Raw genomic sequence first — 18,320 nt, forward strand, 5'->3', positions numbered from 1 at the left:
AACAGCTTCTTTGTGTTGGTCTGAGGTTAACGTTCACAGGTATGGAAACTTCAATGACTGCATCAAATAACTAATTAAAAATAAACTTGTCAGAAAAATAAACACTTGGATGTAAATCAGCATGATAATAACTAACTATAATGACAGAAACCATGTTTGAGAAAAATGTATTTGACGTGTTTTTTGATTTTATAGTTTGACTCATGTCCCATCTGTTAACATGGAGGAGGCGGGCTTTATGAGCTGTACTGCAGCCAGTCAGCAGGGGGCGCTCGGAATGTTTTGGCTTCACTTTTAGGGAGCTGTCATGTCGTCCATCTTTTTATACAGTCTATGGTTTATATCAATAGAATCTTGAGAATCGTAGCTTTCCAACCATGTGACACATGAGTGACAACATAAAGTTATTATCGTAGCTGCTGGGCAAATGTTGCAGTGATCGCCATGACGACCCGCCAGCAATCTCATAGCTCATTTTTATGATACCAGAGCACTGAAGTGCACAGATGACTTATCCACAAGTAACTGTCAAAAACTCTAAAAACTTGAATTCAGTTTCTACGTTGTCTTGCTGCACAGTTTAAGGGAACTCCACAGTTGTAAGTAGGATTTGAGTGTCTTGAAAAATATTTCTTCCTTCTTATTATTATTAAGGAACCTTTTTCTTGTGCAAAGTTGGCACTTTGGAGCATTTTAATGGAAAATTCATGGAAGTTTGATACATTTTGGCCCGAGGAAAATGCCTACTGGGAGGAGATTAAGATGAATCAATTGGAAAACTTTGTCCTCTTAAAAATAGAAGAACTTAAGAAAGAGTGGCATAGCTTTATACAAAGATTTATTGTGATTTCCTCAGTCAGTCTTTTCAGTCCTTGTTTGTGAAAGTAAAGTCTGAACGAAGGGAAAAGAAGAAACAACAAGACAGACTGTAGGGAGACATGGCTGCCTTCATATCCCACCAACTGGAGCAATAGACCGACAGATGGATGTTACTGCTCGCTGCTTTTCTGGCTGTTCTGAGCACACAAACATGATTTGGCACAAGATGCAGTCTGTGGTATTTTGGGACATTGTTTGTGCCTTTGGCTGACTGTCACATAACTTTAGGGGGAGGGTTTGAGTTTCTTTGAACAGAAGAAGACATATGAAATGACATGGGAGGATAAAGGCATTCAGTGTGAAAGCAGAAAGCTACGTGGGCTGGTTAAGGTGGAGAAGGTCTGTATTCGAGTTTGAATTAAAAGTGTTTGCAGTCAATTAATCTATTACCTGATTTTAGGATTATATTATATATCATATAGTATGAAATATGGGAATCTTTAAAAAATTAAGCACAACAGTTTAGTTTAAGTTAAAAACATGCTAATTAACTTCCTCTCTTCTCATAGTACTGTCAAAACATTTTTAAAAATTAGTGTATTTTAGAAAAAAAGTAACAATTCTTCATCATGTATGATAAAAAAAATAACCGTCCTGCAAATTACCAATCAATAATTCCTATTTTAAAAAGTACTAAACTTGATTTAATGCAGAAGCCAGTCTTTGATGTAATTAGCTGTGTGCTCTGCTGCCCTCTTGTGGTCGTTATTTATAGCTGCAGCTACTAGAGATACACGGAAACCACTTGGGAGACTCAGCCTTCAAAATAAAAACGTATACTTATTTATTTGAAATAAATCGTAAAATACATCGAGTTATAAACTCTTGTCTTTAGCACAGAATCTAATACATAGCTCAAAATAATATTTTTAATTATCTTTATTGGGTTTTTGCCATTGAAAACCGGCTTGTTTCAGTTAATGTTTTTAGCGATGATTTATTTTGAAAGTTTTAAGCGGCAAATGTCGTTTTTATTGTTGCTAACTTGATCAGAACGAACGACTAGCCGGTTGCATCAACTGCTGTCCTCTGTTATTGTTGTCGTGAAAGTCGACTCAGAAGATACAAAGATATTTTAGTCAGTCTAGAATAAAAACATAATTGTCGGTGACGAAAGACCCTTCAAGGAGAAAAATATTCTGTTTGCTGACGTTTCGAGGTGAGAAATTTGGCTCAAGTTAACCGTTGTTTGGCCTGTTAAGCTCGCTATTTTCTGGATGCCTTTGACATCTTTTCCTGACGATGCTATTATTTTTTCTGGAAGACCATCACGCAAAATGTGGGATGATTTGCCTTTTTCGCTTTTTGATTTTATAAATTCTACAGCTTTACTAGTTTCGGAAAGGAAGTTAATCCTGAAATGTGTAATGTTTCCCTTTTCTTTTGCTTCACTCTGTTATCGACCTTTCTGGCCTAATGATGCCTTCAAGTGAGTCCTGGAAATCTAAGCGTTTCTTAACTGATAATGGTTTAAATAGCTAATATAGTTGAACAAAGCATATAAACAAAACAGTACCTTGAATAACAATTATTTAGTTTTACTTCATTAGACTTTAGATTTCCAAAAGGCTGATGTCACCTTTCCCAATTTTTAGATTTTTTTTTTGTGAGAACACCTTTTAAAAATTGATTTATGAAGATAAAAGAAAGTAAATTCCTTTGTTTTTTTATTGATATGCTATTTATTAGAACGTAATAATCTGTAAGGAAAACCATTGAGTTTCTGTTAATGGAAACAAAATGGTGAAACAAGAATGTCTCAATCAAGGTACTGTTAGATAATTTGCTATATGGCTCATGATGGCATAATTCAACCAGATACATTAAAGAGAGGGCTATTACAGTATTGACAATATAGTAACATTTCTCTCAGCATAAAACATTATACTTTTCCCATAACAAGAAAATACTATTTTTCTTGTTGTGTTTACATGATTGGGTCATGCAGTGCCCTCAAGTGCTTCAGAAATGTGTGTTACATCATCTAACAAGGGTTCTTCCCTGTTCGTTTTGTTGTTTTGTATTCAGCTGCCAGAGGTAGACAAAATGGGGCGGATCTTCTTGGATCACATTCGGGGGACTCGCCTCTTCTCCTGTGCCAACTGTGACACCATCCTGACCAGCCGAGCTGAACTCATCTCAACACGCTTCACTGGAGCCACAGGCCGAGCTTTCCTTTTCAACAAGGTACCTGAACACATCACTACCTTCAACTGGATCATGGTTACCAGTACTGTTCAACTGAAAAGTTTAACTGATAGGACAGTGGTTAAAATACTTGATGACAAAGGATCATTTATAGTTAAGTTGATGTTAAACACAATTTTTCAAGCTAAAATGCCAAAGATGTAATGGTTCTAGCTTCTAAAATGTGAGGATTTAAGGCTTATCACTTTTTTAATTGCATAAACGCATTGTAAATTAATTTATTTTCAATGTGGGTTTAGTCAGACAAAAAAAGAATAATAAATTAACGGCATCAGCTTCAGGTCTGACTTCTCTGACATTTCATATAACAGTCAAATCATCAAGAAATGTAAGGAAATCAAGCTGCTGCTCAAAACAGCATTTAATTCATTCATTGTGCAACATCTGGTCTTCTAGCAGACTTCATGTTTTCAGAAATGTTCAAAAACTTGCAGAAACTTGTTTTAAAAACTTAAAATTCCTCTGTCGAAAAGCAATTAACCGTTCCAGTGACAGATATCTGACTGCATTCCTCCAGGTTGTGAATCTGCAGCACAGCGAGGTGCAAGACAGAGTCATGTTGACGGGGAGACACATGGTGCGAGACGTCAGCTGCAAGAACTGCAACAGCAAGCTGGGCTGGATGTATGAGTTCGCTACGGAGGAGAGCCAGCGCTACAAGGAGGGCCGCGTCATCCTGGAGAGGGCGCTGGTGAGGGAGAGCGAAGGCTTCGAGCATGTTCCCTCTGACGCCTCCTGAGTTCACATCCGTCGCCGCTTCAGCGCTCAACCCGTGCATACTGCAGCTTTTCCTCCAGCAGCAGCAGTGCATGAACAGTGTGCCATTTGTGAGTAGAGCTACACCAAAATAAACCACATGCTGGGTCTTTGTGAGAAGTTTAAACAATAAGTTGTGGATATTTTTGCCTGACTTTGAACATCTAAGAAAGTCTTCTATGATGGATAATAACACCATTGCTTCTCCACCCATTTAAAACACCTGCAGTTGCAATATGTTGCCAGCAAGCTGTGATGTTGGTCAAATGTGTTGGTGTGGTGGGATTTTGCCTGCCGCAAAAGGGAAACGATTCACTCCTGCTGTGGTTAAGAAGATCAGACAGACAGATGTTATGTAGATGTTTGAATAGACATTTACAGCACTGGTGAATTATGACTATTAACAGAAGAGTTAATCATTAAGCAGCATCCTGAAATCCTGCAGTGCATTGCTTTCCTGAAAAGATCTCAATGTGACATTGTGCCAGGAAATCTGTGTTAAGTTACTTTTCTCAGCATGAAATATTGATGATGTCATTATCGCTAAACTAGGGATCAGTTTGGGCCTAAAAAGAGTTCAGTTTTACAATGATGGTCTTTTGAGTTTAAATGCACTCTTACTGCAAACGTTGCAGCAACCTGATTGACTTTAACCCAATCCCCTGTGCTTTTTAATTTGAATAGTTTTACTGTCATTTTGTTTTCGGATTATCCAGACATTTGAAATGACGGATGGTGAGGGACAAATGATTGGAATCAAACGTAAGACGTGTTTGTTTGTTTGTTTTTGATCAAAAATAAATGAATTCCAACAATATTTAATCAGTGAGTCTGTATTTTCTCTGTCAGTTTATATTCATATTTTCAATATTGTGCCCTACCTGAACTAGCACCAATCTTGGTTCTTTTTTGATTGTGTTGTGTATTTTTGTTTTTAATTAGATCTATAAGCAGAGTTAGCATCCTTAAGCTAAACACGAGCTAAATTATTTTTTATAATTCTTGATAAAATAAATTATGAATTTTAATCCCATTATTTTACTTCACCATTATTCATTTTTATATCATAGTTTCGACTTCCTCTCTCAAAATGTTGAACTTTTATCACAAAATCTCCCAAATGTGCCTTTTTACAACTTTTACAACACAGAATTGTAACTTTTACACTTAGTTTCTTCAAAACCGCTCTTATGTTTGCGGATTCACTGTTTCGAGGTGAGAAATGTGGCTTAAGTTAACCATTGTTTGGCCTATTGAGCTCGCTTTTATCTGGATGCCTTTGCTCCTTTTTTTTTCTGGCAGACCATCACGCAAAAGGTGGGGTGATTTGCTTTGTTTTTTTTCTGATTTTATAAACAGTACAGCTTTGTTAGATTTGAACAGGAAGCTAATCCTGAAATGTGCAGTGTTTTCCTTTTCTTTTGCTTCACTCCGTTATCGACCTTTCTGGCCTAATGATGCCTTCATGAGAATTCAGAAAATCTCAGCATTTTAGGGCAAATGTCCTGGTTAAAAAATCTTATTCTGAATTTCTGAACTGATAATGGTTGTAAAAACTTAACATTAGTCGAACAAAGCCTGAAAATAAAACAGTATTCTGAATGGAGATTATTTAGTTTTAATTCATTACTTTAACTAAAACTTTTTATCTCATGATAATGACTATGTCATGATATCTAATAATTTTATCTCAATTCTGACTTTTTATTTCATCATTTTGTCTTCATAATATCATAGTATGACTTTTTTATCTCACTCTTATGACTTTTTATCTCATATCTCGACATTTGATCTCATAATTTCGACGTGCTATCACATTAAATGACTTTTTATCTCATGATTATGAAAATACATTTATTTAACTGGCAGAATTGGGCTTCCATAAAGAACGCTATGTGACCAAATCACCAAGTAAGGGCTTAACTCCAATAACCCCTGGTCGCACGCAGAATGGGGCGGGGTCAGATGTGGGCGGGGCTGGACATCAGATGGGCGGGGTCAGATGTGTATGGATATAATGCCACAAACGGCACCATCTGCTGGATGAGTGCAAGAAGTAGAAATATAAACGTGTATTTCCAAGTATAAAATATAAAAATATATAACATTAATTTAACGTCTCTTTATTGTTTGGTCATTTAGTTCATTAAGTTCAAGTTATTATTATATTACTTTATAATCAGGACACTGTATTAAAGTCTGTGCATGATGGTCCGAGTATTCCAGTCAGCAGCAGTGCATAGTCCTCCCTATTAATCATTAACTAAGATTCCATTACAACATAATAAGATCACTTAGCTTAAGTTTCTTTCATCCATCTCCCCATTTATCATAAACCAATAAAGCAGTGTCTGTCCCCTGGGCAGCGGTAGTTCATCTCACCTGATGGTGTCAAATATTAACTGACATTTACCAACCAGTTGTTACATGTTACAGGTCAATTTTAACAAGTTTTCTACGTTGGTGGAGTTCTGCGCCGTTTATTTTTCCCGCTTGCCCTACCTTTGCCAGTCACATCAATACTATGTGTCTGCAGAGCCGGAGGCTGCAGATTCAGGACCGCAATTCTGGGACCGCATTTCAGAACAAACAATGAAAACCATTTTTCTGAACAGAAAAATCAAACGGCATAAAATACACACTGAGCATGACAGGTGGTCACTGAAGACATCAGGCGTTATCTCTGTCACCCCAACAAACAGGCAGAGAGACAGAGACGCAGAGACCGAAAGGAAGGAACAGAGTAGGTAACAGCACTACCTGTTTAATGCTTTCCTTTCCTTCCTTAATTGCCTACAAAATTCCTCCACTTTACTAAAACACTAAACAGACAACATAATCAATGCTGGGATAACAGAAATATCAGTAACACTTAAAAACATTACTACTTCTTAATTGAACTTATATTGGTAGATAGCTTATTAAGATTGTATTGTTAATTTGTGTCCACAAAATCACTTCATAGGCTAAGCTGTATATTAAATGACATAACAAGGTGTAGACCTACAGAAAAGGCCGATATAAATCCTATTAAAAATGAAAAATGTGTCATCCACCAACATTACAAAAGAAAATCAAAATGAAGTAAATTATCTGATAACACTAATTGTGGGGTAAACAGACAGTAAGCAGTTTAATTATGAGAATATTTAAACTTAATTAAACAATAAAACATAAACATCTTTTTCCCATGTCATCCAGACTATTGCTTTTATCCTCTTTTTAAGTTTATTTAAATGCACAGACTAAAATTATATTTCATAGTCATGAATTCATCACTTAGTTGGTCTTGCAAAAAGAACGCTTCTGTTTCATTAAATTAACAAATACCCCTTTCCCACCAAACAGTTCGTCTCCAGCAAGCTATCATTAGCTATCAAATCATCATATCATATTGAACGTATCACAGTAATACATTAATTTCACTGTCAAATTCAAGACAACAGAATTGTTTTATGATATTAAACAAATAACTTGATTAACATTCAATACTCACACTACGGTCATCAGCCATGTTGTATAAAATGCGGTCTTTAGCTATCCAATGCACTAGATGGTGCTGTCGCAAACAGCCAGGGTCCTAGAAATGCGGTCCTGAATCTGCAGCCTCCGGCTTTGCAGACACATGCTACTCAGTCACATGCCTGAGGAAGAAGAGAAATACGTCATGCATTGCTATACTGTGTAAAGTTACCTGGAGGAACGTTTTATTCAATTTACAGTGCTGCAGCTCATTTTTTTCTGGAGACTTTTATTACTAGATTTTTACTATGTTTAATTCCTAATCACGTATGTCACCTTTTATTGTGTTTCTTTTATTTTGTCGCTCAGGGAGTAAGGAGGCATCACATCTAACAATGGTGAGCTCTGAGTGAAAAATTAAAAATGGAAATACAGTAGTGAGTCATTAATTAATAAATGCTTTTTGTACATGAATTAGCCTAGATCTAAAGAGTGCAATTATGAGGCTATACCTGTTTTATAATCACCAGTATAACAGTAATAACCAAGCTATGTGTCTATTTTAACTTTTGTTTTAACATTTACTTTTATTTTAGATATCAATCTTTCAACCTTGCTTGTGCACCAGAATGTCGTTTGGTAAAAACGGGTCAGGTTGCGGCCTTACATTGGCTTTTACCTTTGTGTTTCAGCGAAGAGTGATTTTTCATATGGTAAAACACAGAATGTCTTTCTGTATACGTGTACACACAGAATTGGCATTTATAAAGAGGTAACTGCGTTGACTTAATGGCAACAGGTCTCCTTCAGTCAGGATTATGTGGTGTCTGAGGCAGATTCACATCAAGGAAATTAATGGCTCGTTACCTCTCAAATGAAACATTGAAGTGACCCTAAATAACAACATCATTTCTCTGACCTTCCGTTTTTCCTTTCCATGGTTAAATATCCTTTGTTCCTGTACATTTCCAAACTTTAAAGCCGACAAGTGAACAGCGGTAAGTATTTTTTTCCCCCTTATTCTTCTTGTTTTATTGATCGTTGGGACCAATGACTGTATATATAGATGGACAACGCGTCTCCATCTGCTAGTAGTAGTGCAAAATTGATGCCAAAGTAGCCCCTGTGATAGGCGCTGCCATCTTGCGATGGTGACGTCATATGGAGCCAGAGACTGCTCAGTAGAGATCGGCGAGTGAAGCGATCGTAGCCACTTCCGCTAACCCAAACACACACTTAACTTACCGAAAAAACAGCAAGGATCCCGCACACCGGCGTGTTTAACAGCAGAACAGTTTCTTGTGTTGGTCTGAGGTTAACGTTCACAGGTACGTAAACTTCAATGACTGTAGTGATTGTTTTATTTACGTTTCCTCTCGCAGATCGTCCTCCGCTCTGCTCACCCGGAACAGATTGGCTGCAGGAGCCGAATTTGTCAACAGAGCTGTCAATCATCATTTTGACAGCATCAAATAACTAATTAAAAATAAACTTGTCAGAAAAATGAACACTTGGACGTGAATCAGCATGATAATAACTAGCTATAATGACAGAAACCATGTCTGAGAAAAATTTATCGGACGGGTATTTTGATTTTATAGTTTGACCCATGTCCCACCTGTTAACATGGAGGAGGCGGGCTTTATGACCTATACTGCAGCCAGTCAGCAGGGGGCGCCCGGAATGTTTTGGCTTCACTTTTAAGGGGCTGTCATGTCGACCATCTTTTTATACAGTCTGTGGTTGGGACACAGATTGCAATATCGCCACCCACCGATCTGAAGGCTCCACTCTCACAATGTATTTCAGGCTATAGTGATATCTATATAGTCTATCTAAAGTATATCAAATAGTGATTGGAGTAAGGGACAAGAACGTGAGGATGCAACTTCTCAAAGACACGGACCTCACGTTAGAGAAGGCAATAAAGATTTGCCAAACGTTTGAAAGCACGAGGATGCAAATAAAGACTTTTGACAACGGCGTCGCGGCCGAAAGAGCAGAGGTGGATGCTGTGCGGCTGAAAGAAAAGAGAAAAAGCAACGTCAAGTCTAACAGAAAAGCGCCTCAACAGCAGGAGAGCGCGGGCTGCAGACAGTGTGGCAACAGGCACGCACCTAAACAGTGCCCAGCCTTCGGGAAGGACTGCAGAAAGTGCGGAGGTAAAAATCACTTCGCCAAATGTTGCTTCACAAAGAAGAAAGTGCAGTTTGTGGAGAACAAGGGTGACAGCAGCAGTGCTGAGGATGAGACACCGTTCTTCGTGGAAACTGTCAAGCTCGTGGATGAAGTAAGTGACAAAGAAGAAGAGGACACTCTGACAAAAGAGCCTGTCCTGAGATTCTAGGATGAAGAAAAGCCACTTAAAGTTTCCACAGATGCTTCAGAAGCCGGCCTAGGTGCTGTGCTATTTCAAAAACATGACACAGAGTGGTTACCAGTAGCATATGCCTCCCGCACTATGACATCAGAGAGGAATTATGCACTAATAGAAAAGGAGACACTAGGGGCAGTGTACGTCTGTGAGAAGTTTCAGGAGTACGTATATGGGAGGTCAGCTATTTTAGAGACAGATCACAAACCTCTAATAGCCATATCTCAGAAACCACTAGGAGATGCGCCACCGCGTATACAGCGTCTAATGCTGCGTCTCCAAAAATACGACTTAAAGTTCGAGTTCACACCTGGCAAACACTTAATAGTAGCCGATACATTAAGCATGGGCCAGCTTGAAGCATGACAAAAGTACTACTGAGGATGATTTGCAAATCCATGTGGATTATGTCAGAACACAAATGCCAGGGTCAAAAGCAAAATGGACAGAAATAGCTAAAGAAACTCAGGAGGATGAAACACTTAAGAGTGTGATCAAACAGATTAGCTTACCTGGCAAAGTGAAACTAGTCAAGCCATACCAGCACTTTAAGGGTGAGTTATCTGTGGTGGCCCGGGGTTCTGTTAAACACCTCCATGAGATCACAAATGCTGAAGTTAGTACACGAGGGACACTTGGGTATTGAAAAGTGTAAGAGACGTGCACGTGATGTTCTGTATTGGCCGAACATGCATAGAGACATTCAGACATTGGTGCAACGCTGTGAGGTCTGCCAGCGACATCAATACCAACAGCCTAAAGAGCCAACGATGCCACATGATAAACCACAAGAGCCATGGGAAAAGGTTGGAATGGACTTATTTCAGCTAAAAGGCAAGGATTACCTACTTGTGATTGATTACCACAGCAATTACCCAGAATTCTGTCAGCTGTCCGCCACGACGGCAGAAGATGTAATTGCACACACAAAGGCCACATTCGCACGACACGGGATTGCATCCACTACGATAAGTGACAATGGGCCTCAATTCAGCAGCCAGAGTTTCAAGGAGTTTGCCCCCTTTACCCGCAATCGAACGGGAAGGCGGAGAAAGGCGTGCAAATTGTGAAGCGCCTTCTAAAGAAAGCCATAGAAAACTGTGAGGACCCGTATCTGGCTATTCTTAACTACCGAGCCTCACCACTGGAGAATGGACCTTCACCAGCAGAGATGCTCATGAAAAGGGAGCTGAGGACCAGGCTTCCAGCAGCAAAACTGAGGATGGAGCACAGTGTGTCAAACATTCCTAAAGAGTGTCAGATCAACGCTTACAACAGAACAGCAGTGCCACTGAAACCCCTGGCCCAAGAGGAAATTGTGCTGGTCAGATGTGATGGACAGTGGGGACCACTGGCTAAAGTGATTAAAGAGACCACCAAGGTCATATGAGGTCATCACAGAGCATGGACTGACACTAGGAGAAACAGGAGACACCTGCTCAAGGTGCCTCAGAGGAATATCGAGATTATGGATAATAACACCAAGGACATGGCAGCACAAGGACAAAGCGAACAACCTGAGGAAACAGGAATGATAGAAACCAAGAGCAGTGATACTACACTGAGAGAACGCCCTAAGAGGCAGATAGAGAAACCAAAAAGACTGATTGAAGAAATGTGAGGAAAAAAAAGATTGTAAAGTGCATGTAAAAAAAAAGAAATGAGAAATGTGTATACATGTTGTTTATAACTGAGTGAGTTGCTCAAGGAATTTATGTTATAGTTTTGCAGTGTAAAAAGCAGAAATTGTGGGTTAATTAAAAAAGACAGGGCTACGGTTCATAGCATGTTATCTGTTTTTATTTTCTTTTTAAAAAAAAGGGAAGATGTATTGATATGACAAATACATGTAGTACCAGTTAATGATGTTATACCGCTGCACCAGTAGGTGGCAGTAGCGTAAGGTTGTCGTGCCATCCTAGTTTTATATGTGGAAAGAGCGATGAATTAAAACACGCTGAATCAAGACTCCGGTGTGAAAGCCTCGTCAATACAGGCTATCCAATAAGAAGCTTAACCGACGGAATTCCGAGGCAGTTAAAACGAACGCACCCTTCCTAAAGAAAACTCGTGCTGCATTCTGGGAAATGCAGGAAGTTCGATGGCTGGCAGGAAAATCTAAATCAGACTCATGACTTGATGTGTTTCAGGTCGGGCAGCATTGCTCAAACCACACTGAATACGTGTGTTGGTGCCACTGACATGTAACGCGAGCAGGCGAACCGATTTTCTCATTACCTTCACGGACACAAATCGCAGTAACGATGGGTAACGGTAAGTTTGAGTGATGTTTATAAGCTAGCATGATAGGCTAATGTTAGCCGCTACAGACGCGGTTAGATGAACAACTGTAACGTTTGGTGGAGGATTTGTGTTAATTATAGCTTCCTTTTCAGTTAAGGAAGTGATAACAGTCGTTTTGACTGTAATACATTTTTTAGTGTATCATATTTAACGTCAGATATGTAAGCTGTTAGCTATACACTTTTAAGACACTACATTTACCCCCTCACTCACTCTTTTCCCAGAAAATGTGAGCGTGGTCTTCAAGCTGTACTGCCTGGCAGTGATGACACTGGTGGCAGCTACATACACAGTGGCACTGCGGTACACGAGGACTATTTCATCTGGAGATCTGTACTTCTCCACAACTGCAGTGTGCATTACTGAGGTCATTAAACTAATACTGAGTATGGGGATGTTGTCAAAGTAAGTTTTAGTGTCACATTTACCATACTTATTTAAAGCTCCTGTGAGGAGCTTTCTGTTTGTTGTGATTTTGGTGACCCCCTGCCGTACCTCTTATCTAGGGATGCACTATATTGGATTTTTTGCCTATATGCCGATATTTTCATAACGTGCCAATAATATCTTGCATCCCTACTCTTATCTCTTTGCTGATTTTGTCCTGGTGGTGGTTTTCAATAAAAAATCTCATCCTGCTTTCTGTAACAGTCATATGTATCACTGACTTTAAAGTTTTGCACTGGAAAATGTCAACAGAGGCAGCGTGCAGTTAATCGCTTCTTCTGACACCTACCCCCCCCGTCAGTGGTTTCAGGCATTAAAAATAACTATATAGAAACCATGAATCTTGTCGCTGACGGTCTGGTTTGCTTTTGTAGGTCATATAGAGCTATCAGAATTAATTTCAGTTTGTTTCATGGCCAGAGAAAAACTCCTCACAGAAGCTTTAAGGAAATCCTATCCTAGTATTCACCCTTCCACTTCATCAGTCTGTTTCTATGTTTCCACTTCCAGAGAAACAGGGAGCCCCTCCAGACTGAAGAACGCCTTAGTGGAACATGTTTTCTGCAGCCCCAAAGAGCTGCTGAAGCTGAGTGTGCCCTCGCTGGTGTATGCCGTTCAGAACAACATGGCATTTATAGCTTTGAGTAACCTGGATGCGGCAGTTTATCAGGTTAGCGATTCTTGTTTTATTAGGAGTTGTTAAATGTACCGTATAAAAGCTGGGTGTGGATTTTCAGTGCACCTGTCAAGTCTGTGCTGCACCCACATTGAAGGTTGTGCAGTTACACCAGTAACAGACAGTACCAGAGGTGTAGATGCTGATTGCTCTCAATTAATATTTAGTCTGTAAATTGTAAAAAAAAAATGTTTATAATTTCCAGTTTCTGGAGGTAACATCTTCAAATGTCCTATTTTGACATGTCATAAAATAGAGAAAAGCAGCAAAACTTAGCATTGGAGAAACTGAAACCAGAGAGTAGTTGGTAAAAGAAATGAATGTCCAAACTTCAGATATAAAATCCACATATTTGTAATATTTTAAAACCAAGAACCAGTGAATGTTTGGGTTTTATCTCAGTAAATAACGGCAACAATTCTTGAACTTATTAGTGATTAGGTTTCTGTCATTCCACTAACTGTTTAAGCACTGCTACACATGTTTGGGCACAGAAGCTGAAGCTGGAAATAAACATCCAGTACAGGAACATTGACTAAGTTCATGTTCAAGGTTCATTGTGAAAAGCTAACAGTAGTAAACAGTGTTTTTTTCTCAGCAGTTCCTATATCTGCAGTATGTGAAGCAGAGATGAAACACTTAGTCTATCGTAAATAGATTTTTTTTCATATCAATGACTTGTGTTTGTCTGTGTAGGTGACCTATCAGCTGAAGATCCCGTGCACAGCGTTGTGCACAGTCCTCATGCTGAACCGCTCTCTGAGCCGGCTGCAGTGGTTCTCCGTCTTCATGCTCTGCGGGGGTGTCACCCTCGTCCAATGGAAGCCTGCGGAGGCCACTAAAGTTCAGGTGGGCGTGGCACAAGTTAAAATTTAAATGTGGATTCAATGAGTTATAATCCGTGTCCTGTGACTAATACTGTCATGGGTTTTGCTTTTAATTATGTGTGTCTTCTCAAACTATATGTGGTGTTTAACATCCGCTTGTTGGTTTGTTTGTGTGCTTCTTTTTTTTTTTTTTTACAGATTGAGCAAAATCCGTTTGTCGGGTTCATGGCCATCGCTATTGCTGTCCTTTGTTCTGGATTTGCAGGTAAAATTTCTGCACTAATGTGTGGACAATACTGCAGTGGTCTCACCTTTTTGCCCATTGTTGTCTCAGCTAATTAGTCGGTATTAGTCAGTAATTCAACAAACATTGTGTCAAATACAAGACAAAACAAATGGTGGGTGTTTACTTGCACTTACATTTTTGTGTCTCCTCTTTAATCTAAGGTGTGTACTTTGAGAAGGTGTTGAAGAGCTCTGACACGTCACTGTGGGTGAGAAACATCCAGATGTACCTGTCGGGCATTGTGGTCACCCTGATCGGTGTTTTCATAAATGATGGTGATAATGTCCTGGAGAAAGGCTTCTTCTTCGGTTATACACCCTGGGTGTGCTTTGTTGTATGTAAGTGAAACTAAACCTGAGGATGTTTTCTATTAAAGTTCACTTGTCTTTATTTTGTCTGATGTTGCTCTTTGTGCTTCTAGTCCTGGCCAGTGTGGGCGGTCTGTACACCTCGGTTGTGGTGAAGTACACAGACAACATCATGAAGGGATTCTCTGCTGCAGCAGCCATCGTTCTGTCGACTGTGGCTTCTGTCCTCTTGTTTGGACTTCAGATAAGTACGTTAGCTCATAACTATACCCCTTTCCCACCAAAATTAAGACATTGAAACAGGTTTTTCAGACCTGGGAAGACCCAGTAATAAATGCAGAGTTTCTCTTTTCCTTTTGCCAGTGGAGTATACTCCTTTCGGTCTGTTTTCTGCTGCGTCAACGTCTGATGTCAAAAACCCTCAGATCAGAAGAAGCTCTCTCTCCTCACCGTCTTACCAGTGTTGCTGCATCTTGCACGAAACAAAGAACACATTTGCCGCTGTATGTTGTTATTTACACGACAGCGCAGCGGGCGGAGATTAGCGTTTCGACCCCGGTTTTGTGTTCCCATCAATGCTGATCAGAGCCGAGGTGATAATTACCCGGGTCTACTGCAGAGTCATTTGGTCTGAATGCCGTCTGTAGCCTTTCCCACAAAGAAAAAAACCAGGTGTTAGTGGGTTTTTTGACCAGTGGGAAAGGGCTCGTGTACTGACAGTTTCCAGTTCTTCAGTCCTCCATATTTATTACAATTGTATGTAGAGCCGGACCGATATTGGATTTTTGGGGCCGAGGCCGACACGATATTAGGGAGTAAAAAAATTCCGATATCGATATATCGGCCGATATATTCACATATGTTCAAAATTTATCTGAAATCAAAATATTAAAATTCCAAATCTGAAAAGTTGTTGTTACATTTGCACGTCATACAAAATTCAAATAAAATAGTGTTTCTGTAGCAGCTTAAATAGCACTAAAATAAAATATTAAATTAAATGGAAATGAGGATGACACAAAAACACACAAGACTTTCTTGTTTTTCCCACCTTCACAAAACACAGACCAGCTCATCTGACAGACTGATACTGTTAATAATAGTAATAAAAGGCTTAATGAGCAGGATTTTCCATATTAAATATTCCCTCTTAATCAACATCTTAATCCAGGAGAAGTGTGAGCTGGTGTCTGCATCTGCAGAGGATCTGCCCTTCATTCGTTATTATCAAACTTCAAACTAACTGAGAGCCAGACTGTAGACGCGGGATCTCGTCTGCGCAGTTTAGATGCGCAGAGGGTAGAAACAGCGGTGCTCTGAAAGAGACCTTTCTTTGGCTGGTTACTCTGATTTTAACACAAGTTTGTTGTTCACAATGTTTCGTTCTGTATGGGAAAGATAATGCTTCCCTTCGCTGTGTGTGCTGCTCTGCTCAGCTGTGACACGCACTCTGGCAGCGATAGGGACGTCCTCATTTCCCATCATGCCTGCCGCCTAGTGCTGACTGAGTAGTTTAGGTTTGCTATTTATTGTTAAGTTTGCTATTTATGTTCCAAAATGCAAAAAAAAAATGTGTTAGTGTTTTTAATATGTCTGTTTACAACATATGTTCTGCATATGTTGGTAATTGTCATTTTTGTGCAGGTTTTTAGTTTAACCATGAGTGAGGTGCCTGTTTCATTTCTTGACTTCAGCCGTATGGTGTTTAAATGAACGTGAGTCTGGCGCTTATGCTGTCTACAAGAAAACTTTGCCCTCTGCTGGTCAGGAGGTGCATTGGCATTATCCTGCAGCACTTCCAAAACTAAATCTGTATGTTAGAGCATATTGGAGGACTTTTATGCTGATACTGATATATCTGCTAAGTGCGAATATCTGCTGATAAAATCGGTCAGGCTCTAATTGTATGCAGCCAACTGTGGTTAGTGTCAGCTCAGCTTAATTACAGTGTTAAGGTAAGTCAATGAGGAAGTTGACAGGTTGTGTTCAGTATTAATCACATGGTTGGCTTGTTCAAATTGCCTTTGGAAACGCCTCTCGAACACAATGAACATGACCCCATCCCTAGGAACCATGAGTATCGTGTATGATTAAATGGAGCTCTTCTTTCAAGGAAGTTCTGCTTATAAACTCAACTGACTAAACTCAGATTACTCTTGGAGAACTTCCACAATAATAATCCCCAATTATACAGTTGTTCCTGGAAAACATGTCAGTGGCTCTACCCTTCCACAAATATTTAATTATGTAAATGGCCCCATCTCCACCCTTAAGCCCAAGCACTGAACCCTCACGGACTTTAATGGCTTCAGGCGTGCAGTGCGTGAGTGTGTGAGTCCGTGAGGGTTTGAGAGCTATATTAAAATGAGCAATGGGACGCACTATCATGGCATCACATGTTGCCTGGAAACCAGATGGGCCATTAAATCTAATAAGAAAAAAGAGTGAATTTTTAACAACCTAACAAAAGTCAGAAAGGCATCACTGTTAATCATTTGTGAATATTTAATCGTTGTTTACAGATACATGTATTTGTGGTTTCCGTCACCGTCTGTGCTCGCATAGGGCTGGACAATCACGTTTGTATCTGTAACCAAGTTCGCTATGAACTCTGGGTAAGTCCCACAGAAAAGTCTGCAGATATGTGGACTCATGGAAAGTCCGCAATTTGGCGTTGAAAAGTCTGCATCATAGCCCTCACGCACTTGATGATCTGACAGTTGGACAGCACTAAGCACTCAATGACCGGGAATGTGCCTCAAAGTCCATGAGGTGTGGCGATTGGGATTGTGCAAATGTCTCATTCTGCTTTTCCGTTTCTCTTGTGCAGCGTTGTCTTTCGCCTCTGGAGCCCTCCTGGTGTGTGTCTCCATCTACCTGTACGGACTTCCAAAGCAAGACACAACCAAGCTGCGCCAGGTAGAGCGCACAGACCCAGAGTCCACACAGAAACTGATCACTGTGTGAGGCACTGACCTGCAGCAGAGACAGCTTCTCTCTCTGGTGGACCAGGTACCTGACGAGGTCTCTTTTTCAGGGGACCTTAAAGAGCTCTGGCAGCGGGGATAATGTGAAGCCACTCTCATTATTTTCTAAATGAACAGTCAGTCGACAGTCAACAGTCTTTGTTCCACTTCAACAAAGGTGTGCTCGTTCAATCCACTTTGACCAACACAGGACCAGTGACAGAACTATGAACTTCCAGATAATCTGACATAATCTTATTAATTTCTTTTATTTAAGCAGTCTTTCAGTTAATATGGGGGGGGGGGGACATTTTTAAAGTGGCCCTTTGAGTCATCAGTTTTTAAAGATTGTAATCTGAAACAATCAGTGAAGTCTTGCTAAAGCGATGAGCTGTAACAGGTTTTTTTTTGATGCCTCCATATATCTGATATCAGGAGCGTATAACTATGGAAACTCCTGATCATAAAGTGTTTTCTTTCAATCATTAGTCTGTTGTAGACTGTGCATTGTGTCTTATTTTGTTATCACACAGTGCTGATTCTGAATGTGCCCCACTCACAGACAAACCTACTTGAAAGAAGGATGACGACAGAATGCACGTGTGATTATGTGTTTATATCATCTCTCCAGTGTCTTGTATCTTTTTGTATCACGTCTGTGTCGCCTTGTTTTTTTTTGAAAGTCATATTTTATTAAAAGTGACTGGAAAAATGTTACTATCTCTCTCTTAATCAGTTTATCCATGAGCTTAAATACATCAGTATATTTTATTAAAGTCAGTCAAGCATCCCACTCATAGATTTAAAGGTTCACTTACACTAAGAAA

At 39.6% G+C, this 18,320-nt stretch overlaps 2 protein-coding genes across 2 annotated transcripts; both read left to right on the forward strand.

Moving 5' to 3' along the window:
- Window positions 1-1,880: 1,880 nt before the first annotated feature.
- On the forward strand, window positions 1,881-4,658 carry LOC138585073 (protein yippee-like 5). Its single transcript, XM_069657306.1, has 3 exons — window positions 1,881-2,038; window positions 2,908-3,066; window positions 3,605-4,658. The coding sequence occupies exons 2-3, from the start codon at window positions 2,926-2,928 to the stop codon at window positions 3,824-3,826; spliced, it is 363 nt and encodes a 120-aa protein (XP_069513407.1). The 5' UTR covers window positions 1,881-2,038; window positions 2,908-2,925; the 3' UTR covers window positions 3,827-4,658.
- A 7,123-nt stretch (window positions 4,659-11,781) lies between these two features.
- Window positions 11,782-18,210, forward strand: slc35a1 (solute carrier family 35 member A1). Its single transcript, XM_069687291.1, has 8 exons — window positions 11,782-11,953; window positions 12,208-12,388; window positions 12,941-13,100; window positions 13,803-13,955; window positions 14,132-14,198; window positions 14,381-14,557; window positions 14,641-14,775; window positions 17,358-18,210. Exons 1-8 carry the CDS (start codon window positions 11,944-11,946, stop codon window positions 17,492-17,494), a joined length of 1,020 nt encoding a protein of 339 aa, XP_069543392.1. The 5' UTR covers window positions 11,782-11,943; the 3' UTR covers window positions 17,495-18,210.
- The last annotated feature ends 110 nt before the right edge of the window (window positions 18,211-18,320 follow it).

This window comes from Semicossyphus pulcher, unplaced genomic scaffold (genome assembly GCF_022749685.1).
Source record: "Semicossyphus pulcher isolate SPU_LCO1_2020_fin unplaced genomic scaffold, fSemPul1.0.p SCAF_11, whole genome shotgun sequence".
Lineage (NCBI taxonomy): Eukaryota > Metazoa > Chordata > Actinopteri > Labriformes > Labridae > Semicossyphus > Semicossyphus pulcher.